The sequence below is a fragment of the Eptatretus burgeri genome, chromosome 10, assembly GCF_056783735.1.
Source record: "Eptatretus burgeri isolate ZD-2024b chromosome 10, Ebu_testis_v1, whole genome shotgun sequence".
NCBI lineage: Eukaryota > Metazoa > Chordata > Myxini > Myxiniformes > Myxinidae > Eptatretus > Eptatretus burgeri.
Genome location: NC_140970.1, coordinates 2,110,862 through 2,136,539, shown reverse-complemented (window position 1 = coordinate 2,136,539; position 25,678 = coordinate 2,110,862). Strand labels below are relative to the sequence as shown.

The window sequence follows — 25,678 nt, the reverse complement described above, 5'->3', positions numbered from 1 at the left end:
GCCATTTAAACTAATGTAAAACGAAAAGTATTTATTCTGCTTCAGAGTTTAAAGTTGACTATTGCCATGATGCGCGATGCACTCTTACAGGTACGAAGTTTCTTTCAGTCCAGGTCACAGTACCGAGAAAAACGTGACGCGACCGTTAGGAGGAGCACAAAATTTGTCCTTCAGTATTAATATATAGATTCTACTTGCATACTGCTCGATATCAGAAATATTTTAGTGAGGTGACGTGACCAGTGCAGCGCAGCGGGCATGTTGCTCCGCGGCAAATGAATCGCAAGCAAGGCCAGCCCATGTCATCAGCCGTATCTCTCCGCGAATAAAACGAAGCAATCTTGCTGTCCAGATACGATGAAAACTTGTGTGCAGAACACACCTTGTGACACAATTGTCTTGAGTAGTCTGAAAAATTTGACGTTCTGTTGCATTTTTATTTATTTTATTCTTACTGTGGTCATGTAGCACCAATAGAAAATAATGAAGAAAAGAGAATAATAAAAGAAAGCTTCAGCACGTCAGATTTATCGGACTAGCCGGACAGACTACGGATTTATCGGACGACATTGCTTTTGATGATGGGTACTGCATCAGGTTTCAACCTCCTCAACTTCTTCAAACTGAACAGCGAATAGAGCCCGTGATCAAAGTCACTGTCTTCGAAGTGGGTGCTGCAAAAGATGCTCGTGTCGCTGGGGCCTTTCCAGTTTCCCCTCCTCGGCTTCACTTTAGATGTCCATATTCTCCGAAGATTCTCATCTTTTGGGAATACATGAAGGCTTACACAGTCTTTGGTTGTATTGCTGCATCCTGCTACAATACATCTTGCAGGCATTTTCGAAAGTAAGGCTAAAACTCTGAAAAACTTTCGTGAAACAATCGCAGGAATCAAGACGATCAGTGAGATAGCAAACGCGTGTGCACAATGCATTTGTACGTACTTTATATGGCGCGCGACGTCTCGTCAATCGACTCTGAGCGAGTCGCGTTCTGGAGATGACGTCAACGGTCACGTGACCTGCGGTTCGCTGAACTCCACTTTTTTGAGGGGTGCGGCAGAGCAAGTTGTGAAAAACACTACAAATGTTCAAAATATTGGTCTAATTATCCCATTGTTGATTTTAAAATTAAAAAAAGAAACATGGGTGATTTCTTCACTCGGAAGGTCAAGTTAATATATAAATAACCAGAAACTTTTGAATTACATGGGACCTTTAATACTAGCAGACACCCATCTACAGTATGATGGGTATGGGGGACAGGACGGATCACAATACTCTGTTACGGTAGTTTCTTTGGATGTTTTGCACCGCATTCAACAGCTCAGTTCATATTGGTGGCGTGTCTGGGTGCTCATGGTAGCGTTTGAGACCGGTCGCTTTAGATTTTTAGCCTTGACACATAGTGCCGGATGAGTAACACAAACGATTTGACATATTCATAGTTTCTATATTACCTTCATCAACAGATTAACAACATGGCAGGATAAAAGTCGTAAATGCTGAGTTGAACAAACTTCCTGAACTCATGGACTTAGTTAAGTAAAGAAGGTCGTCTGGGACCTGGCCGTCGGACGCTGTTGATTGTGACGTCATTGATTCCCTCTTTGAAAATTTTATATATTCGATTTTTTGAATCTGCTATCACCTGCATAAATACATGGAACACATAATGTAAAGATTTTGTAAGTATGAACAGAATATGTTCAGAGAAAAGTGTGTTTGAAGTTCCAAGCTTACACCCATTATATTATGATTTTGATCTGGGTTCTTTTATTATTATTATTTTTAATAAGGCTCACTTGGCTATGCCTGGATGGGTTTGAGGGTAGAGTTGCAGCAGCAGAAATGCGAATCCTATTGAGGTTCCAGCTGATGACTTCATCTTTGCTTTTTGCTTGTTTGGGTTCCTTCTGATTACTCAAATGCAGGACTGTACCTATTTGATTTTCCATTTTATTTTAATTTAATTTATTTTCATCCCATTCTGAATTGAATAATAATAAAAAAAAGCGTCATGGGTCAGGGTCAGGTGTCCAATCAAAGTGGGATGTCTTGGTACCCGCTCATCATTGTCAGCAGTTATAAAGTCACAGTTCTAATTATGTCTCTTAGTTCTAATTATGCCTTATACGTATCACACCAGTACACAAACACCACACAAAAAACACTACACAAACACTACACTAAACAAGTCCTGGTGAGGGTCTGCAATCTTTATAATTGGTCTTGCGCCCTTTACCCTTTCCGTGCTCTGTCCTCCCCACCCCTTACCCCAACCCTTACCCCAACCCCCATTTTTCTGCAGGGTACATGTGGTTTGTTAGTCACCCTTTTCTGGTGAAACTCCCAAAATTCAGACTCATTGCTCACCTCCATTCATTCGTTCCTCTTATTTATTTATTTTCATACACTGTGAAACCAACTTTCTCAGTCTGCTCAATCTTATTCTTTTCACCAGGGCTTCAAAACAGCTGTTCACCACCATCTTAAGTTACCCCTCCCCCCTCAATCCAGAACTATGATCTTTTCTTCCCTCATTAACACTCCCCAAACCCATCTCATTCTGGCTTTTCAGGTTAGCAGGTCCCCCCACCCCCACCCCCTTTGTTCCTGCATCCTTTTTTTTTTTAAATGATAACTTGTATTCTTTTTCTATTTATTAATAAATTAAAAAATATTCCCAATTGCTTTTTGTCTGTGAACAAAACCTCAATGCTGATGTTTCGTCTTCCCTTTGCTCTATAACTTCTCCATGTCCCACTTTTTTTGTTTCTCCTCTTTGCTGTTGGTGTGCTTCCTCCCCCTTGCCCTCTCTCCTTCTTCCACGAGTCTTTTCATTCTGTTATATCCTGGTCCATTATGTGTTCTGGCTCCTCCACGAGCCTCGACTCGGAACACAAAAAGTGCAGTTATTTTCTATTAAAGATCAAGACTCATGGAAGAGCAAAGTGCCAGCTCAGGGTAAAAATGGACAAACAGGAAAAGAGGACAGGAGAGGAAACATGGTAACCTGCAAATATGAGGGTTGGTTTCGGTTAGGTTACAGAGAACAATCCAAGATAATTGTTGGAACATTTTGATTGACCTTCTGTAATATGTTAACTAAGACTTTCTCACTTTCCTGAAATGTTCAATCTCTTGACTTCTTTGTTGAAAGGTTGATTTGCTGGTTTCATTCATATTTGTTCTTTGGAGGAAAACTCATTCCATGAAATGTGATGGCAATTAACACCTAGTTATACATTAATTTTGTAGCATGAAGGTGAAATCATGACATTGTTCCCTGAGCAGTGGGAATTACTGAGCAAGCCATTCGTTTTTCAAAGATTTGGTGGAAACATTGTCACTTATAAAGCCAATCAAAATTGTTTTGGCCATAATTGCCCTAAACTGCATTTAACCTTGACACGAAAGGCCTCGCATTATTTGATTTTCGACTCTTCTCACATTTATGATGAACAACACATAACTTAACCTGGTTTGCTACTCTTCTCACTTAATTTTTTTCTCGAGCTCTTTGGTGAACCTCTGTTGCTCAATGTACAACCCCTCTTGAAATTATGGAGAGCAGAGTCGGAATGATGCTGCACGCGGAATAGACCGTAGAAATAATGTTGTCATTTAAACTCAGTTTATGAGCAAATCCTGCTCTGATGTTCAAGACTTTGAACCAGCAAATTGTGATTTATTATGATAAATGCTCAATTTTCTGTTTTTATTATTATTTTGATCATATGAGTTGAATTATTCACCAGGCTCGACTGAGACTGACGAACCGGTGGAGCTGCAGGACATGGTGGGTTACACACGCCGCCCAGGCTGGATCGGCCGTGTTTTTGGTGCTGGATCTGGGCCGATTGCTGATCGTTACTCGGTTCCCACACAGATTGCCATTGGAGGGGCGAGCGGATGGTAAGAGATTATTGGTGGATTGAGGAGATTAAAAGCGGAAAATGGGGAGACATTACACTTGGAATACACAGACTCCTCACAATGCATTTCCTCCCTCAAACCCCCAGACAAAGGGGCAAAAGTCTACCTAACACATAAACTAACTAGAGGGGGAGCACTCGGTAGAGTGCAAAACCTCCGCCGCCAATACTGCTGGGTCACTTAAGTGAACCTGATATCCTATTCATTGTAGGTCAAAACGGATCACTCGACTGAACTATAATTGAATAAACTAAACTAGATCGACGCGCATGTAGAAATGCCCAAAAAAAAAATCGAAATTTTTTTTTTAAAAAGTTGCAAAACTTTTTTTTTTCTCTAACAATTTTTTTTTTGGGGGGGGGGTTGGAAATCACTTAAAACATGTAGAAATGCAAAAAAAAAAAATTCAAATATTTTTCAAATAAAATCGAAATTTCTTAGAGAAAAAAGTTGCAAAATTTTTTTTTTTCTCTATCAAATTTATTTATTTATTTTCGGTTGGAAATCACTTAAAACATGTAGAAATGCAAAAACAAAAATTCAAATATTTTTTTCAAAATGGCCGCCGTAGCGGCCATATTGGACTTTGGACCAAGTCCAAAATCTAATGGCATGATCCTTGGACCATACCTAATCCCCCCACCAAGTTTCGTCAAAATCCGTCCAGGAGTTTTTCCGTAATACTGTTCACAAACAAACAAACAAACAAACAGACAGGGGTGAAAACAGTAACCTCCGTCCACCATCAGTGGACCATCATATATATATATATATATATATATATATATATATATATATATATATATATATATATATATATATATATATATATATATATATATATATATATATATATATATATATTCTGATCACTGTTGAATTATCCACTTCAAATAACTTGTTTGAAAAAAAAGAAATGTACCATGAGGCGGATAATGCAACTTCAGCTAATTTCTCAGGATATCATGGACACTGAAGATGAGACATGGAGGTAGCTATATATTATCCTTAGGGTACCTGATTTGATGTAATACTGTCATGTTCTTCTTGTTATCTTCTGGAGAATTGCATACTTTTATTTTTCCCCATAGAAGTAGATGTGCTTCATGAGCAATTGATACTTTGGTAATGTTCTCGGCACAGAAAAGGTCCTCTTTAAATCTGAATGATTATCAGTTTGAAGTTATTCATGTGCATTCCGAAAATGCTTTGTACTGTGTGTGTATCACTTACCGGTAATTGTCTTCAAGTGATGGTACATCCATTATTTGGTATGTTAGAACAATTGTCCTTGTGCAGGTGTGCAGGCTTTGTGTGCCAGAAGGTTGGCAAGCTTGCAGCTACAGCTGTGGGGGGAGGATTTCTATTGCTGCAGGTAACTCTTGCTTGGATGATGTCGTATTATTGTGATTTGTTTGGACTTGAAAGTGCACTGTGACGTGTATTGCCCATTTTTGGTGTTTGTTTATCCGTTATGGGATTTAGGCTCCGAAGTTTCAGTTAGGCCTGAGTTTAACAAGTACTGTATTCCAGCACAATAATGGTGAACTTCTAATAATAATAATAATAATAAATTGCTTCTGTATCTTTATTTATCCACCCCCTGTGTTATCCATGACCACTCATCCTTAACCGCATAACTTGTCCTTCTCTGTTTATCTTGTCCCTTGGCCATCTCCGTTATTTTGTATCCTGATCTGTTCCCTTGTTATAGCTTTTCCATGAGGTGTGTGTGTGTTTTTGTTTTATATATGTATATGTATATGTATGTAATATATATATGTATGTAATATATATATATATATATATATATATATATATATATATATATATATATATATATATATATATATATATATATATATATATATATATATATATATATATCTTCTTCTTTCGGCTGCTCCCGTTAGGGGTCGCCACAGCGGATCATCCGTATGATCCGCATAGTGATTTGGCACATGTTTTACGCCGGATGCCCTTCCTGACGCAACCCTGGTCGCTTCTTACGACACAGGGATATGGTACACCTATTTTAACCGGGGTATACACCGGCCCAGTATACTGGTACTCATTTCGCCGACCTCGGAAGGATGACAGGCTGAGTCAACCCCCTGGTGTATTAATTCAGTGGCCCAACGGGGCTTGAACTCAGGACCTTTTGGATCCCAAGCCGCTGCCCTAACCACTGCGCCAACACCAGGATATATATATATATATATATATATATATATATATATATATATATATATATATATATATATATATATATATATATATATATATATATATATATATATATATATATATATATATATATATATATATATATATATATATATATATATATATATATATATATATATATATATATATATATATGTGTATATATATATATATATATATATATATATGTGTATATGTGTATATGTATATGTATATGTATATATATATATATATATGTATATATATATGTATATATTGTTCTTGGCCGGGGATCGGTGGCGAGAATGACCACTTGGTGGGGGAGGTTATGTCGTCTCCCCCAGACTCCCCGGAATTGTTGGCCGTCGCTCCGGATAATTCTGTGATGCGGCAGGTCTCTGAACCGACTGTGGTCGCCAATATTTCAACCGCGTAGCGTAGGGTCTTTTTGTCTAAAACCAATTTACCTAATTAACTACGTGATTTCGACTACCGGGGAAACCACGCCCTCGGCACGTCTTGCTCGAACTGGGTCACTCTACCGACTGCGGTAGAGTTCCAACTTCCGACTACCAACTCCGGTTCGAGTGCAGCCGAGCGGAAACTGCCAAAGCCGTGCCGGCTGGGATGAACGGATTATCGGGGATAAAACCCCGCCTAAACTCGGATCCGAACCATGCTGGACCAATTCAAGAAAGGATGGAAACGAACTGGGGACATTTCTAACAAGTTTTATTTGCAGTAAAAGACAAAGGCAAGACTTAACGCGAATATGCAAGCGGTATTTACAATGTTCCAAAAAACACTTATTCAGTTCTACTTACCAGACAGACCCACACGCAGACACCCACACAAATGAAAAGAAACTCAGAGTTCTTTATTGGACCCTCGCAGCCGAGGAGAGAGACAAGCTGGGGTCAGAGTTCAGATGGGTACTTGGCTGTCGAGAAAGGGGGTACTCCGTGCTGCGGCACCTGACAATGGTCACTGGTTTGGTCCCCAGTCGCACGTGTGGGACTCGAGGATCGTGGCGGAGCTCGTCTGGTGAATGGCCGGGGTCCACGGAGGGGGGTCGGGGTCGCTCTTTCCTTCCTTGTAGATGGCCAGCAGAGACACGTTTGCCACCTCGACGACCTTCTGCTCAACCCTCGTGATAGCCCCCATAACAACCACTGTTACCACCCCTTCGTAACGGCCTTCGTAATCCCCTCGTAACAGCAAAAAACCCTTTAGTGACAGCAAAAACCCACCAAAACTCTGAGAGTGCTCGGGAATTTATGGACCTCCCTCAGCGGGGAGGGGCCTTGGTGAACACACCTTGCTGTCCACCTTTGATTGGACAGGGTCCCACGGCATACCTTTCCGGGGTGGGGTTTCGGACTTGTTTGGAGAAAGCCGACCCTCCCCTCCGTGCGTGTTCAAGAAAGGTCGTGGTGGTGAAACTGCCTCGAACATCCTCGGGAATCCGTCTCAGGCAAAGGTGTGCTGTGGCCCGCGAACCGAGTGCTGCAAGCGCGATGGTACCCTGGATTGTAATGGGCCAAGGGGTCATGCAGATGGGATGGTTGTTAGATGTAATAACCGAAGTAAAAAATCGCAACGCACGCCTTTGATTCTCCCACTAGACAAAAGGAAGGGGATCTGATGACACACATACTTAACAACATAACTGACTTTTGGGACATCTGTATGTTGAATGCAAATGGTTTCCAGATCCGTAACAAAATATATATATATATATATATATATATATATATATATATATATATATATATATATATATATATATATATATATTGTTGTGGTTGACGAAATTCGCAAACCACCATTCAGGTCCCTTAGGTGAGATATCTCTGTAAGTATATGTGTAGTTAGTCCAAACCCGTTGTTTAGAGGGAATAAATGTCATTCATTCGGGCTGCGACCCCTCTAGATAGCCGTTTTTCTTTTACTATCTTTATTTTGGACCAGCCGCCATTACTACCATCACAACCACCACCAACCACGTCTCAAAAGCCATCACACAACAACCACCAACCGCAACGCCGCTTCACAACAACAGCCACGACCTTTACCGTCACAACTCGCCCTCGCAACCATCGCATCACCGTCATTCCCGCGCCGCTTGTGGGCACCGATACTGGACTCGTGCAGGGCGCGCACCGAGCAGCGGGTGCAGAAACACCAGCCTTTCCGAAGAAATCGGATCAAAAACGACTCACGCCCACTTCTGTTCCGTCCTATCAGCGAGCATGGGGCGATTTGGCCCCGCCTCCAGGTGCGTCGGAGTAATATCGCTATATGCAGATTCATGGATCAAAAAGCATTCACGCCCACTTTTCCTCTGTCCAATGGGGAGCCAGCCAGAGGTAAAGGGTCGAAGGTGAAGGAGCGAGGCCCGGGGGCTATAAAGGGCCGCGTTCGCTCGCCGGCAGGAGAGTTGAGTTGGGAAGAGTCAGTCAAGAGAAGAGTCTGAGAAAGCAGTTGGACGGAGCTGTGGAGAGTGGGAGAGTTGGAGAGGTGGCGGCGGCGAAGGCAGTCGAGGGGGCACTCGTGTCAGAGTCGGGGAGCTGCGGAGAGGGGAGGCCGATAACGCGACCGAGGTCGCGGTGGAGACGCTCGTCGCGGGACCCGAACCAGCGAGATATCCTCATCCCCCCCGAGCATCAACAACCCCCTCCTGTTTCCCCCCCCCGCGCTGAGATAGTGCGAGAAGGGGGGCCCCGTTCCCACCCCATTCCAGACACTGTCCGCGAGGCCCGCGGAGTCGGGGCGCCACCGCCATTTTGCGGCTCATCACCAGACGGGTAGGCTCGACGCGGTCTCGGCCCCAGGCCCGTCTGCCCCCCTCATTGTGGAGGGTGGTCCCTTTTTCTTTTGCTTTGAGTATATGTGTTGTCGGCGCCGTCTGTGAAGTAAAACTGTATAAGTGTTGCCGTGTGCTCGGTAGTCGGTGGTTTATCTGCATTGTGTTTTGCTTTTACATTTGCTTTTTGTGCATTATTGTGTGTTTCTTCTTCTTTTACATTTACTTTTGGTGTATAATTGTATATGTGTGCTATCCGTGTGCCATCGCGAAATAAATGTGCTCTATGTTGAACTGTTTCTCCCGTTTCGCTTCGTCTTTTCTCTAATTGAATCTCTATCTTACTTCACGTAAAGGGTTGGTCGTGGGCTAAAACGCCCGATAATTAATCGAACCGTCCAGGTTGACGATAACACCGCTCGGTTATCCCGATAGTACGGAACGGGTCGCTTAAAGTGGCCCGTGTCCGAAGTCGACCTGCGGCGATGTGCGATCGCCCGGTCTACCCTCCGTGTGGGTACTTAGGTAGGTCGAATTTGGCGAGCAACCCTATCCCACGCGGGGGGCCCATTGGCACGATCGTGGTGAGGCCTAAAGGCCCACCCGTGACTAGTTCCCGGCGTTAGTCCGAGAGGGTCACGACGGGATTGTCCGTCCGGTGGGCGACGTGCCGCGATTCGAGTTACGTGGCCGTTCGCACGCCGGCGGGCGCGAATCCGCAACAATATATATATATATATATATATATATATATATATATATATATATATATATATATATATATATATATATATATATATATATATATATTATATACCAGGCGTAGTGGCGTGCGCCTGTAATCCGGCTACTCGGAGGCTTGGGTTGGAGGATTGCTTGAGGACGGGTGCTCTGCACTGGGATGCCCTATGAGAGGGTGTAGGGCAGCCCGGATTCATGGCGAAACCCAATCCTTATCCCTGTGTCATAAGAGGCGACCAGGGTTGCGTCAGGAAGGGCATCCGGCATAAAACCTGTGCCAAATCAGTATGCGGATCATAACGGATGATCCGCTGTAGCGACCCCTAACGGGAGCAGCCGAAAGAAGAACATCAATATATATCTGCTTGTCTTTGGGCTTTCCATTTATTTGTTTATTTATGTAATGTACAACGTCAAGGCTCGTATAAGAGAGGATACAGAACATGAGCAAGATGGGTGGGAGAGGGAAGCACAAAACGGTGGGGAACAGAGACGTTATGAGATCTGTGGAAGGGAGAGGGATGGGGGCGGGGTACACGGTAAAAAAGATGGACACTGCAGGGACTTTCAGGAAGGAAAGCAGGGAATTTGAAGGAGGTGGGTTTGGGGTGGATTAACAGGGGAAGAATAGATCATTCTTGTGAATGGGGAAAGATAAGAGATGGTGGTGAACAGCTGTTTTGAAGACCTGGAGGGGAGAGTGGGATTGAAGAGAGTGTGGCAGATTGTTCCAAAGGTGGGGAAAAAAGGGGAATGAAAGAATGAAGGTGAGCAGTGAGTGTTGATTTTGGTAGTTTTATCAGAAGGGGGTTGCTGGCAGACCTTGATCGCCCTGTGGAAATATGGGGGGACAGATCACAGACAGAGTGGGGGGTGGGGGGGGTGAGAGGCCTGAGAGGCGACTGTCGAAGATAGAAAGACCACCGACATGCCTGAGGTGTGAGAGTGAGAGAACACTCACTCAGCCTCATCATGGGAGATACCAATGATCCTAAATGCCTTGGTTTCCACAGCATGAAGCTGAGAAAGGTGAGAGGCAGGAGTACTAACCCGTAGGGGAGTGCAGTACTCCATCAGGCTCCAGATGAAAGCTTTGTATGTGGTCAAGAGCTCAGGTGTGCCAAGGAAGGACTTTGCATGACGGAAGATGCCTAGTCAGAGACTGGCTTTGGAGGCCAGCTTGGAAATGTGGCTCTCCCAAGAAAGATCATGGCAGATGGTGAGGCCCAAAAGCTTGAAAGAAAGGACTTCATCAATAGGATTGTTGAGAAGAGAAAGTACATGGGGGAGGAGGGTTTGGTGGGAGGGTGGGGGGGTTCCAGACGGTCCTTTCAGAGAAAGTGAGAGTGAGAGATTTGTCTGGATTGAAAGACATGTTCCAAATGTTGCAACAGCTTGTGATTTTTATCCAGATCTGCAAAGAGTGAAGAGGCTGCTGCTGCCAATCTGAGGGATGACAGATGTACGGTAGAGAGTGGAGTCATCAACAAAGAGATAAAGAGGATTTTTAAGAGTCAGAAAGATCATGATGAAAACCAGAAAAAGTACAGGGCCCAGAACACTGCCTTGAGGAACTCCAGCCTGGACAGGAAGAGGGGATGAGAGAACTCCATTTAGGGCTACATGTTGGCTACAACAGGAGAGGAAGTCTGTGAGCCATGAACGGAGATTGCCTTGGCTACCAAAGAAAGAGAGTTTGGTGAGCAGAGTGGGGTGCCAGACGGTATCAAAAGCGTTCCATATATCCAGGGAGATGGCTCTGATCTCATGTCTGGCATTGAGCACCTTCATCCATTGTTGGGTGACGTGGATTTTTTTAAACCCACCTTGTTGTGATCGTTGTCCTCCTGAAGGATTCTAACTCGCCGATTGTGGAATCCTATTTTACTTCAGACAGAGTTTAATGTTTGTCCGATTTGATTATAAAATCCTACAAAAACCCTATCGACACTGATAAAACTGATGTCCACACAAGTCCTTCCTTGTGAAACAATTTATTTTCTAATTATACACCATACACTTCTCACCCTTGTACAATGAACTTAAGAATCCCCATTGATTGCAATTTTATTTGGTTCTATTTCATTTATTCTTACTTTAGTTAACAGTTAGACCAACCCGATTCAATTCACTTCTACATTACATCAGAGAGGTTTATTCTAACTTGGTACTTGGTCAGTTCCAAGGAGTACAAGCCACTGAGATACTATACTTCCTCACGTGCTTGCACTTAAAACAATTTTACATTTCAAAGCATTTTATACTTTCATGAGAGAGAGGTTGGGGGATATTCACCCAGACTGTAGACGTGTCCTTTAGACGAAAAGCCACTTCGTACATTTCTAAGCAAAGGTTCATTTATCAGCTCGGTCACTCTGCTCCAGAACAACACATTTCTTATCATTTAGGGCAAAAGTCTTTTGGGCAGAAATGACAGCCAATTCAACTTGCAGCATAAAAGTTACATTTCTGAAACTCCATTTGTTACAATTTAAAATACATTAATATAAAATTTTCCCCCACATGGGAAAGTAGGAGCAGAAAGTCTTGGTTGAGTGACCTGGTCTGAATTTGGATTCAGACCAGGTCAGGAATGGGAGCATGCACCGGAGCAGCGCGTCGCTGCATCCACTTTCCACAGGTACTCCAGGGGCCTACATCTGGCCATCCCCAAGGCAGATGCCTCATCTATCCTCATCTCCTTGAGATGCTGATCAACCACAAGGCACATGGTCGACCCCTTGGCCTCCCCCACTCACCACGCTCCCTCGCTTGGAGAATCTGGTGAGCAGGATCAGTGTCAGGAAAACGAGCCCCATGTCCACACAGCCACAGCTGATGCTTATGGACGATGCAACTAACAAATCTCATTTGATTCTCTCTCAGCAACTGCTCGTTGGACACAGTCTGACCAGCGATAGCCAAGGATTCTCCGAAGAGACCTGGTACCAAAGCAATTAAGTCTCCGTCTCAGATCCCTGGTCAGAGTCCAAGTTTCACATCCGTAGAGCAAAACTGGAAGCACCAAGGACCTGAAGACTCAGGCTTTCGTCCTCCTGCACAAGTACCAACAGCACCACACCCCATGACCAGTGAATCCATGACTCCCCAGGCCAAACCTAGACATCTGTTGACCTCTGGCTCACAGCCAGCAGAGACATGAATATCACTGCCAAGCTGAGTGAATCACTCCATGACCTCAACATCCTCACCACAAACAGGTACAGACAAGATGGCAACATCCAAGATGTCATTGTAAGCCTGGATCTTAGTTTTGTCCCAGGAAACCCGTAATCCCAGTGGCTCCGACTTCTCATTCAGCACATCGAGGGCCCCCAAAAGGATATCCAGAGTCTCCGCAAAGATGACTGCATCATCTGCGAAATCAAGGTCAGAGATCTTGACACTCCCAAACAATGTACCACAGCTTGATCTCTGCGACATCCTCCCCATAATCCAGTCCATACAAGCGCTGAAAAGTGTGGTGGGCAGCACACACCCATGACAAACTCCAGCAACAAATGGAAATGAGTCAGATATGGTATCACCACATCTCACAGCACTCTCAGTACTGGAGTATAGTTCAGACATCAGATTAATCAGTTTTGGTGGCACCCCACGAAGACCAATAACCCACCAGAGGGCATCCCGATTCACTGAATCAAACACTTCGCAGAGATCAACATAGGCTGCAAGCTGCCCCTGCCGAAACTCTCGTCTGCGTTTGGTGAGGACCCGAAGAGCAAGAATACGGTCAATTGTTGACCTATTTCATGTAAAGCCTGACTGCTCAAGGAGATGGTGGTGAACCCTCTCAAGAATTATCTGAGCAAAGACCTTGCCTGGCACTGAGAGCAGCATCACCCCTCGGTAGTTGTTGCAGTCCTGGTGGTCACCCTTCCCTTTCCAGAGAGGGACAGCAAGGCCCCTCTTCCAGTCAGTTGGGATGATGCCTATGTTCCAGTGAGAACACAGAACTGCATGCAATGGTACGAGTACAGCATTTCCACCAGCATTGAGAAGTTGAGCATGGATGCCACAGATCCCAGTAGCTTTACCTCATTTCAACCGGTTCACCACCTTCGTTTGTGTTTCCACAAAAGAAGGTGGATCACAGTTGATTGGAGGGTCAGCAATCGGGATAATACCCTTGACAGCCAACGCAACAGCTGGTGGATCAGCCTGGTACAGCCACTCATAGTAACCGGATCAGTGGCCCTTTACTTCGGACTTCTCTGTCAAGAGCCCACTATCCTCCACTCCAACTGCAGTACACTGAGGGATGGGCTTGGAGGAATGCAATGCGCAAATTCCCCTTGAAGCAGGAAATGAATCACTTAACCACAGGTGATGCTCTACCCCCTCACAGATTCCTCGCACATAGGCCTCCTTGTCCACCCTCAACGCATGTACCTTTTTACACCTCAGCTCCCTAAACAGCTCAGCTTTGCCAATAAGCCTGTCCCTGCAACTCTGGTCAATTGTATCCATTGTGCCTTGAGAGACAAAATTCTTCTTTGCCCTTTGGTGAGTTCCAAGATATCCACTGGCAACATCAAGGATGGTGGTCTTGAAGGAACTCCACAACTCTTCAGGATTCCCCAAAGCACCAAGATCCTCAAAATCCCAACTTTGCCTGTTCAGAAACTTCTCAGCTACCCTCTCATCCTTCAGCTTGCTAACATCCAGCTGAGGCTGGGATGGGACCATTCTCCTAGATTTAAGCTACAACTTCAGAGTAGCGACAACAAGGCTGTGCTCGGTATTGAGGAACTGAGCACTTCGGTAGACCCTGCAGTTCTGGATCATCCTCCAGCGACCATCAACGAGGACATTGTCAATCTCCTTTGCCACACCACCAGCGTTGGAGTATAAGTCCAGCAATGAGCCTGTGGGTGCTGAAAGCATGAACCAGCCACCTGAAGTCCATCACTTCTTGCAAAGTCAAGGAACTTAGTGCTATTCTGGTTCACAGTTCCAGACCCATGGGGACCAACACATCTCAGATAACCATCCCTATCAGTTCCAGTCGATGCATTGAAATCCGCCAACACGCGAAGAGTATCTCGCCTGGTGCACTGATCAGGCATAGAATGCGTCTTCCACGATGAGATTACTCACCTCAGTCGGAGCAATAACAGAGACCAGCGAAACGACGCCCAAGGAGTGATGAATCCTTTGTCTCATAAGCTCGTTGACCGGTGTTGCCTCAATTTTCATTGCAGTCAGCTTATTGGACACAGCGACAGCAACTCTTTGGGCATGGTAACCATCAGAACAACCAGACCAATAGTGGGTGTAAGCACCTGCCGTGATCTCGCCACTATCAGGTCTGAACCCCAGAGTATGCTGCCATACCTATGTTCAAACACTTGAGCTCAGATGATAACAGAGACAAGTGATCATCCTCTCTTCGGGATCGGACATTCGATGCACCCACCTGAAGGGACTGCCTCAGGTTAACCCAAGGAGACCGCCATCTGGTGGACGCACCTCAGCACCACCCTGACAAACGCTACCGCAGTCCAACCCAGGAAGGTTACCCTGTTGTTTTCCTCCTATCATCAAAAAGTGGGGGTCCTAATGGCTTTGCTCCAATCCTGTCATCCATTGAGCTGCCCTGCAATGGGCAGCGACACAGGAGGTGCTCCCACAGAGTGAATTTTCAGTTTTCTTTGCGTTTTTAGTATATTTTGCGGAGTGAAGGGTTTTACAGTGGCCGGAGTGCAAATCCTGCCACCAACCTCCTCATAAAAAGTAACCCAACTGCAGGAGGACATCCACAGGCACAGTTGGGCACTAGAAATGGATGGCCGTTGGCTCACAAGGAGCTCCTCCACCCTTTGACAGGTTTTGTTTTTAATCCTGCTGGGTGTCCATATCCAAACACCCTCTTCACCAGAAAACCTGGTGGGGGAGACGGTTTAGTCGCCGACAACCCGACCATGAAACGGGTTAGTGCAGGTTTACATGGTGCCTGTAGTAAGCCACAGATATAATCTGGTTTGACCTGACACAAATTGATGATCAAAAATCAGGCCATTGGAGAAGAGGATGGATTTAATGTCAGAAGTGATGATGGATTCCATAACCTTGCTGATGATTGTGAGAAGGCTCATTGGTCTGTAGTTGCAGGGATCTGTTTTTGTACCTTTTTATGCAAAGCCATCATGTTTGCTGATATCCAAGCAGATTGCAGATGATCTTCAGCAAATGAGAGGGTGAATAGAACAGAGAGAGGGCGAGCAAGAGCAGCAGAGCAGATTTTTAGGACACGTGGGCTAATGCCGTCTGAGCAGTTGCAAAATCTGATTTGAGGTTTGAAAGCAAAATCTCCACCTTGTCAGGAAAATGGACACAGAGTCCAGGAACAGGTGGGGGTGACTGGGTAAGGTGGGTACAGAAAGCGATGGGCTTGCGCCAAGATTTAGTAGCAAACACGGAGTTTAGGCATTCAGCCTCTTCACGTGCATTGTCAGCTGTGCGGCCATTTGAGGTAAGGGAGAAGATGGAGGGGGAACATACACCAGACAGACTAAATTAGATGCCACCAGGATTTGGAGGAGGGAGACAGGTTTGAGAGTTCAGATTTGAAATTAGAAAGATGTTGTTTTCTGGCTCTCCTGAGGGTAGATACACACTTGTTCCAAGCTTATTGGAAGGAACTGAGATTGCTTTCAGTTGGATTTGCCTTCCGTGAGGCGAAGGCAAGTTGTTTCAGGGCAACTGCCTCACCACAAGCTTCAGTGTACCATGGGTGGGAGGAAGGGTTTGACAACTGAAGTCGAGAGGGGATAAATCTGTGCATGAGAGAGAGAGCAAGTTTCTTTGAAAGAATTCCCAGAATGAGTTTATGTTAGAGGAAGTAGTGATGGGAGACCAGTCTGGAAGTTTGATGGCTGCTTGAAGTCCCTGCCAGTCGGCCTGAGTGAAATTCCAGACTCGACAGCACTGAAGTGGTTCTCTAATCACAGCCAGAGAGATGTCTACTTTCACAAGCATGGGATCAGATGAACTGATTGGAGCAGAGGAGGAACAGCAGATATTTTCAGGGAAATTGGTCAAAATCAGATCCAGAAGAGATGGAGTACCGTTGGCTGAGATCCGGGTCAAGAAGTTGACAGATTGGTGTCAGTCCCAATGAGTGGCAGAGGTCTTTTGCTGAAGTGCCATGGCAGGTGATGGAGGTCCCCACACCCAGCCAACTGGCATGATGGCAATTGAAGTCATCACATCTGAGGAAGAGATTGTTGGGATGAGAGGATAGAAGTTGGTCCATGTTATCAGAGAGTGAGGTGTAAATGTAGTCATCACTGTTTGGTGAAGGGTATAACACACATATAAACATGAGGTGGGACTGGAGGGGAAGCCGTAACGAGATAATCCTGGGGTGTGGGGGAGTGAGGGCAGTGCATGGAGAGTGAGGAATAGTGTTTGATGAAGAAAGCAACTCCTCCACCAGAACGAGGCTCAGGTCTGTCATACTGGAGGAGGGAGTTACCAGGGAGAGATACTCTGGAGTCAGAGACATCTTGAAGGAGGAAAGTTTCTGTTCAACAGATTATGTCTGGTTTGTCAGTGGCAACCTGTGTGGCAAGATCTGTCAAGTTAGAGCCAAGGCCCTGGATGTTTGAGATCCACACTGTTAAGGAAGAGGGAGGGAGGAGGCTTTGGTGCAGGGGAGGGTAGGACAAGGGAGGGCGCGAGGAGGTAGGGAGAGATATTGACGGAGTATGGGGGATTGCAGAATAGCAAGGGGAGGGGCTGGATGAGGAAAAGAAAAGGCTCGGTGGTGATGGGATGAGGCACAGTAGGGAGTAATAAGAGAGGGGGCAGAGGGAAGTTGAACATTGGAGGAGGTGGAGTGATGAGATAGAGAGAGGGCAGGTGAAGGAGGCAGTTTTGTGGATGTGAGGGGGGGGGTAACCATGAAAAAAGGGGAGTGAGGGGTGAGAGTTGAGGGAAAAGGGTGAGGGGGAAGTTTTTAATTGGCATTTTGGATCAAAAGAAGGGCCTCTTCTGGTTATTATTATTTCGATGAATTTTGTGTCATTCATAGTAGACGGCCGGCCGTCTACTATCTCCGGGGTCTAAAAATTAGTCCCGTAGGCATTTCTTGTTAAAAGTGATTCTGCATGTCCGAAAGCAAGATGATAGGGTGAAGCTTCAGAATATTCCCCATGCCATCTCGAACTTTGATCTTTGAGGTCAAAGGTCAAGGTCAAATGCCAAATTACTCATTTTTTGGTTATAGTGAATTTCGTTTCAGCATTGCCACATCTCTCTGCCTGTGTATGAATTATTCGCCTAGGCTACTGTCCTTTAATCTCAGCAATAAATTTAGACTAGAGATTTACTTGAAAACATGAAAGGCTGCAATTGTAAAATGGCCATTTTCTCGAATTTCTGAAGATGGACGCATGTAATCTTCTCACGTGAGTTCTCAACTCGTAAGATGAACTCATGTGAGATCAAAACGTTGTATAAGAGAGTTGGCACATAAGAGAATGTTTGAAATATAATTTGCTCACCCATATAGCTGTAGTCTGTGGTGGTCATTATTGCAGTTGACAGCGTCACACCCGCATGCTGCGATACAGTTCTGGCGAGACTTGCTACACTTACATGCACTCGTTCGACACTTGCTTTTACACGCACAAGTGACTAGTTCAGTACAAAAAGCTGGAATGGCGGGGAGTCGCATCCACACGATCTCAAGTCCAGAGTCTGTTAGCTTCCAGCCACCCATCTCTTCTGGAGCTTCAACCGCTATCCGAGGTTTATCAGCCTGGTACCAGATTTTCGCCTGATGATTTGACCTGATATGATGGACCTCAAATGCGTCGCAAGTTGGCGGTAGCTTTTCGAAATCCCGGAGACCTTTTTCGAACATCTGGGATTTGGCAGAGAGCAGATCATCAGCGTTGTCCACTCCAAACAAATGGCACAGGAACTTTTCAGCCTCGTCAGTGGATCCATCACGCCCAATATTCGCCAGTAGCTCCGGCTGTTCTCCGTACATTTTCCAGCAGCTCCGTTTCCTGTATCTGTAGAACAAAGACGTCATCACATCCGGTAAAGGCATGAAATCCGAGCAGATTGTTCCTGACAGGACGCGATAGCTTTTGTACAATTGGTGCAATTTGGTAGTAGACACGTTTTTGCTCGTCCCACTTTTCATCCACAGATCAACGTTTGCATCACCGAAGAAATGGATGAGGAGAAATAATACGTCTGTATCCTTGCTCTCCACGACCACTCTCTTCTATTTCTCCCTGATGGTATGTGCTGCATGTGCGACCATGCGCGTATCGGCCTCTTCATGGTTCGCGGCCAAATCAGTAATTTGGCCACGTGTAGTTGACTTCGCCATCTCTGGTTCAGCAAAACCTCCCCTACAATCAGCTCGCAAGACTGTGGGTAATTCCGATCGGTCGAAATGAGGTACTCAGCGACGAATTTAGCGAGGTCAGCTTTGTTCTGGTCCATGGCTATGAATCTGTCCCATACCTCTGGCTGTGGTATGTCTGCTCGATCAATGATTTTTCGGATTGGTTGCTTCTGCCCACGCTTTGATTTCGTTGCCGATTTTATTGACCCTGTTCCGATGTACCGATCGAAGACGATGTCGATGCGAGTGAATGACTGGTGAAATAGCTTTACAATCCTCTCGTGATATGTACGACCAAGGTCAGCAAACGTGCGACAATGAGACGGCTTCCCCATCGCTTGGATCATGGCGTGACCATCGATGATGAGAGCTGATGGCTCCTGCAGGGATGGAATATTCGCTGGTGTTTCGATATCCACGTCTTTTGTCAGGATATGAAGCATATCAGCCTTGTTTGTCTGATTCATCTGTCCGTTTCTCTTGATTAGCGACGATGGAAGCGACGAAAGTTCGTGCTGAAGAATCCTGGACATAGACACATCGTCCAGCTCTGGTTGCATTGAACAACCTCTATATGAGTTTTGCGTCTGCCTTGATGAATTTCTTCTCGGCTGTTGAGGTCAGAGCTGTGCTTTTGTAGAGATGATCAAAGGATTTGGAATTGATCCTCGACAGCGTATCGAAGAAACCCATCTCTCGAGTTACCAGCCTCTCATCCACAAAACTTTGTAAGCTTCGAAGACCTCGCTCATAGGCTGACAACTGGGAAGTTTGTATTCCCATCGTGGCGAGATCGTTTGTTGTCAAAGATACAAGTGTAGGTTCCTGCGATTCCTCCACCAGGTCTGGTGATTGTGCCGGTGGGAGTGTATCCGCTTCTTGGAAAATACGGAATCGCTCAAACTGGTCCATCAGATTTTGAACATTGCCTTCATCATGCCTTAGACATCCAGGCATAGCCTCCTTTCTCGTAGATATCGCCTCCTCTACGATCTCGTCATCGATCAGTTTTAGGAGCCGTTTGGAATCTAGGGCAATTTCGGAGCGCTCACACCACGTCAAGCAGAATCGATCCCTTGCAGTATCATTCCTGGTGATTCAGATGATGCCATTCGATATCTTACACATGCGGTTGATCCATTCTGTAGCTTGATCGACTGGCACAGAGCTGAACGGACATTTGCTGCGTTGTACCACAAAGTTCCTGGCGAGAAATGCACTGCATACATCAGGCGCTGTATTCTCCAACATTTTCATGTCGGAGAGATACACCAGTCCCCATCTCACATAATTTGTGTGGTCATACGCACATAGCCACGATAACATCTGTGTGAACGATTTTTGGTGCGCCTGCCAATCTCCCTCTCTATTCGCACGGATGAATTCCAAAAGTGTGCTGACCATTTTGATGTAATTCGTCCAGAATTCAAAATTGGGATCAGTTGCGCGGCATCGGTCAAATTCGTCCAATTTCGTCAATACGTCTGATCTTTCGATGGTTTGTCTCAAAGCACAGATGGCATGGCTCGGTGCATCGGATTTGCAGAGACGACAATCTGCACTGCGACATTTGTTCCTAACTTCCTCAGCGCATGTCTTGATAGCCTCGATCGAAGCGATTGTTGCGATATCATGACTTTGCTCGAGCCACTCCATGAATTTGGTCCATCGGATGCGACGCAATGCTTCGTACGTACAAATATGTCCATATACTCCTCGGTAGTATGCTTTTCCACCAAGTACGCTTGGTATCGTATTAGGAGCGAATAATCCCACCTCGATCCAGATATCCTCCAGCCCTGCATCTCATAATGCTGTCCAATAGCTTTGAGGTAATTGAAGAGAATGTGGAGGTGACCAAGGAGGCATATAACATTGCTGTATTTGGCGGGATCGTTCCATACGAGTTCTTTCATCCAACTGTAGAGAGGTTGGTTAGCAAAAATGACTGTGTGTGTCTGTCCCACCTTTTCACTGATATTCATGAACTTAGTCATCACAGTTGTCATTGTTTCATCATGGTCTGCCGGTGCCTTCAGAATTGGGAGCATACCTACATTGGTGACAGGTGGGGTCCTGTTCATCGCCAGACTGTTAAATGTCGCCCATGGTGGCACAGATTGTGACTCACCACCATGTAATATTCTTGATAATGTCCATGCCAAGTCGTTGGACTTGCTGTTATTTGCATTGCCAGACTCTTGGAACCACGACTCTACGTTGATGGCGGCACCATCAGGAAAAGTGGGGGACGAACGAATACCAGAACGAGGTTTCGCGTATTCTAAGATGTGCATCTTGCCGATTCGTTCCTGGCTGAGAGCTTTAGTACGACCAATATGCCGAGGTTCATCTCTGTGATAAACAGTTCCGTCATCTCGCTGCCACACTGCCATCTGTGTATAATGTGTAGTGTTGTTGCCCTCAATTGTTTCCTCAAGTACGTCAATATTGTCACATGAACTGAGGACCAGCCCTGAGGTCTCGAATGGGCAGATTACCTCGGGGATAAAGACTCCGTCGTTTGCGTCGGCCCTGTCGAGAATATCATTTGCGATGGACGTGTCAATGTGCCGGATTGTGTCGATGCTGATACAGTGACCACTTGCATGCAATTGATCCACCAAGGCCTCGGATCGCGTCATTTGATGTACTGTCATCCCTCATCCAATGTGTTTGGATGTCAGCTTGCGCCCCTGGGAAAGGCGAAAGATGATGTCCTGTGCGATATCACAGACTTAGCGGTCGAGCTCTGCACATGTATCAGCAGCTTCAGTATTATCCTCGATCGCATCGGCAAAAAGGACTCCGAGAAATATGTGCCACGATTGGGGGATGATCTCATTCACATGGTCTTGGTCGATTCCTCGCCATCCTAATTCGTGACCAAGGCGGCTATTGAGATCGTTCCACAATTGGAGAGCAGAATGTACTATTTCCTGCAGTGGATTGCTGACCATCATCGAAAAGTCATTACCATCATCAGAATCTTCCGAGTCTTCATCCCTGTGCATTCCTGACAAAGATGTTGAAATGACACATTCATTCCTTTCACTGGGATACAAGAGCAATGAGGCTGTACGATTGGGGCGTCTAATGAAGCCAGCTCTATTCCCGAGTCTCTTCGACACCACGTCATTGAAGGTTTTCCTTCGTGACAAATAGCTCCGAGGTATTTCCTGTCCTTTCGCTTCACATAAATCCTGAAATCGCTTCCAAACCTCCCCAATATCGTATATATATCCATGTGAAAGCCCGTCATTCAAAATGTTACATAGGGTCGTCAGCTCCTTATCTTCACCTTGTCCAACATCCAGTCTTTGTTTCTCTGCTTCTCTCTCAAATTTGATCAAGCATGACAGATGATATTTGCCTTCAGCAGCAATCAGATCTACTGTGCCTGCCAGACGAATCCGCAGCGCCGTGTCTACGTTAGAAAGTTCCAGTATCTTACGGGATAAATGCATTGTCCGGATATCATGTAATTCAGTTTGACTCTTGCAAACTTTCTTACCCGGTTTTCCCTTCCTTTCGTCTTGGCAAAATATACATTTTTCCCAGTCTACTTTTTCATGTTTTCCATGCGATGACCGTGCCTCCAAATCCATGCTGTCCCCGCCACCGCCAGTTGCAGCTCCTTCGCACAGTGGTTTCGATCTGAGACGCTTCAATCGACTTTCAGCCGTGAAATCACAGTAACACGAGCTGTGCCACATCAACGGCGATTCCCGTATTGAAATGTCGTTCAGCCTCTTCAATCAATCAGATTCCTCTCCGAGGTGATTGCGTTCAGCGAGGACCGTGATCACCCTATTCTTACCGTTGTCCGATGGTTGGCGTGTTACTTCCTTGCACTTTTTTGATTTCAAACAGAACAGACATGTGGAAGTGAGTTCTGGCTCTTTTTTGCGTTTTTGCGAACCTATCATTCCTATAGCTTTCATTTCATCTATTGCCCCGAATTTAACAATGCAATTGTCGTAGATTTCACACAAAATGAAAGCAAAACAACGCAAAAGACGCAGTGGCGTGCAGAGGTCTGGTGATGCCCGGGACAAATCTTGATTGTATGCCCCAAAGACTCAAGTATAAGGCCTAATATACTGAGAAATATTATGAGAAAGGAAAACATTTTGAATATATTGTTACGAATTCGCGCCCACCGGCGTGCGATCGGCCGCGTAACTCCAATCGCAACCGCGTCGCTCACCGGACGGACAATTCAGTCGTGACCCTCCTGGAACTCCCGCCAGGAACCAGTCACCGGTGGGGGTTTAACCTCACCACAGCCCAGTCCGCATTCTACCCGCGCGAAATAGGGTGAATCGCCGAATGTCGATATACCTAAGTACCCGCGCGGGTAACCTACCGAGGGGCTGCAATGCGCCGCAGGTCGGCCTGGGACACAAACCGCTTAAGCGGTCCGTTCCGTACTGCAATGATAACTGAGCGGTGTTATCGCCGACCTTGACAGATCCGATTCTCTTTACCGGGCGTTCAAAACCCACGACTCATTCAACGATGCAAGATGGCTTTTCAAAAGGGAAATAAGACACGACGAACGGGGTACATTGCACACAAGGACATTTATTCACTATACAGCACAACACAAGCAAGGGCAGTCATGCAATATACAAGCAAAAAATAGAATGGAAAAGCAATACGACCGACTATAATTATTATTTACAAGCACAGTCACTGATACAGTCGTTACTTAACAGGACATGGCGCCATGGCGCCATGGCGCCACGGCGCCACAGCATGCAAACAAAAACAAAAGGAAAAACCTCCCCATAGGCAGGGAGGTAGACGGGGTCCGGGGACTTTTATAACGTAGGCCTTGGCTGACCGAATGGGCCCACGAGACCGTGCAGGTTACCTGCCCCCCTTAGTGGTCGTCGAGTCGTGACGTCCCGCTCCCCCGACAGCTAGCATGGACGCGCCTGGTTTCCGGGCCTCCCGCGTGGCCGGCGAACTCTCTCCGGCACTCCTTGTCCGGACGCGCGGGTCCACACCACACAGCCGGCAGAGCTGCGCCTTCCGTCCACGTCCCCGATGCACGGGCCCTCCACCGGATCCCGACCACAGGAACAGCTGAACCACCCTAGGAGCGCTAAACCACAGGAAGCACGAGCACCGGACCACCAAAAGCAGGCGAGTGTACCACGAGCCGGAAGAAGCAGCAGGGCATGGACCACCGGGAGACAAGGGAAGAGAGTCATGAACCACAGGGAGATCTCTCAGAGAGACCCGAGCCTCGCGTACGGTCCGCCCTTTATAGTGCGGGGCTCCACCCTTCGCTCCACCCCATTTTCGGCTCCACCTCCCTTCGAGGCGTTTCGAGAAGCCTCCCGAAAAGGGGCGTGCCCTCTCGTCCCCTCCCTGCGTGCCGTGCGGGGGACGGGGGAAGTCGGCTTTGGCTCAGGTCCAAGGAATTATTCCCCCAAAAAGAGGCCCCCACCTTTTCTCACCTTTGACCCCCGGCTCGGATCACACTTCCCCCACACCAAGCGCGGGGAAATCAGGCGGGAAAAGCCGCGCGCCATCGGGGATCCTTCTTGCTTCCCTCCTCGCGTTCTCGGACTGTTTCTGACGCGGAAAGAGGGTTGTAGCGTGGTCCGTGGAGGATGGCATTCGCAATTGGGTGTCATGGCGAAGATGGTAGTGGTTGTTGTAATGGTGATTGTAGCATGGTTGGCGTTGTGGCGTAGTTGGTGTTGGCGGTTGTTGGCGTGGAGGTTTGTTGCAATGGTGGTTCAAAATAACGATAGATAAAGAAAAACACTATCTCAAAGGGTCTCAGCCCGGTGAACACGAATAAACCCCATTAAACAACGGTGGGGAAATCTAACTGAACACAGACTTCCGGGATAACTGATCTAAGGAACCTATATGGTGTTATGCGAATTTCCACAGCTGTAACACTACCCCCTCCCCTTTTTACAGACTCGTTCCGAGTCGTCGAATTTTTGTGTGCCATCGTGTAGTTCTCCCCTAATACGTTTTACCTTCGGATCCCTGAGTGTGACATTCAGGGTATTCATGTCCCAAAAATAAATAACCTATGGGCTGAGTAACTAACTAAACAAACCAACTCATACAGACGACTTAAATAAATTGCCGGCGCTAAGACAAACATGCTGGGGGCGCAACTCATTTACATTTTACACCTTTACCTTATATATTTACACTACACCATGGCCCAGGATCTATGGACTTTCAGAAAAAGCAGGGAGCCAGGCTGCTCACACGCAGTCTCTGGCTCATGAAACCATGCAGGTGACAGGTATGCGGCCGGCCACCCGCACGCAATCCAAGGCCTCCCCCTTTTTAAATGAGCGCAGTGAACACAAGCAGTCTCCGTGTGCGGCTGCCTACAGGGCAGTCCCTGCGGCATGCGGATGGTGTTGGCTCAAGCAACACAGCAATGAACGGTGGATGGATGGATGGATGGATGGATGCAACAAACAATGGTGCACGGGCCGCCGGTGCAGTCCCGTGTTGCGGCTGCCATCAAGGCAGTCCCTGCAATTTGCGCGATGATTCTGGCGCACATGGTAATGAACAAGGGGGGGGGGGAATGCAAAACAGAACGGG

The 25,678-nt window shown here is 46.2% G+C and overlaps 1 protein-coding gene across 1 annotated transcript in view; it reads left to right on the top strand.

Annotated features, from left to right (window-relative positions):
• Positions 1 to 25,678, top strand: part of FUNDC1 (FUN14 domain containing 1) — a 62,691-nt gene that overhangs the window by 16,453 nt on the left and 20,560 nt on the right. The window contains exons 2-3 of the mRNA XM_085896826.1: positions 3,761 to 3,917; positions 5,238 to 5,313. Coding sequence (XP_085752952.1) covers positions 3,761 to 3,917; positions 5,238 to 5,313 — 233 coding nt within the window. The remainder of the gene's footprint in view (positions 1 to 3,760; positions 3,918 to 5,237; positions 5,314 to 25,678) is intronic.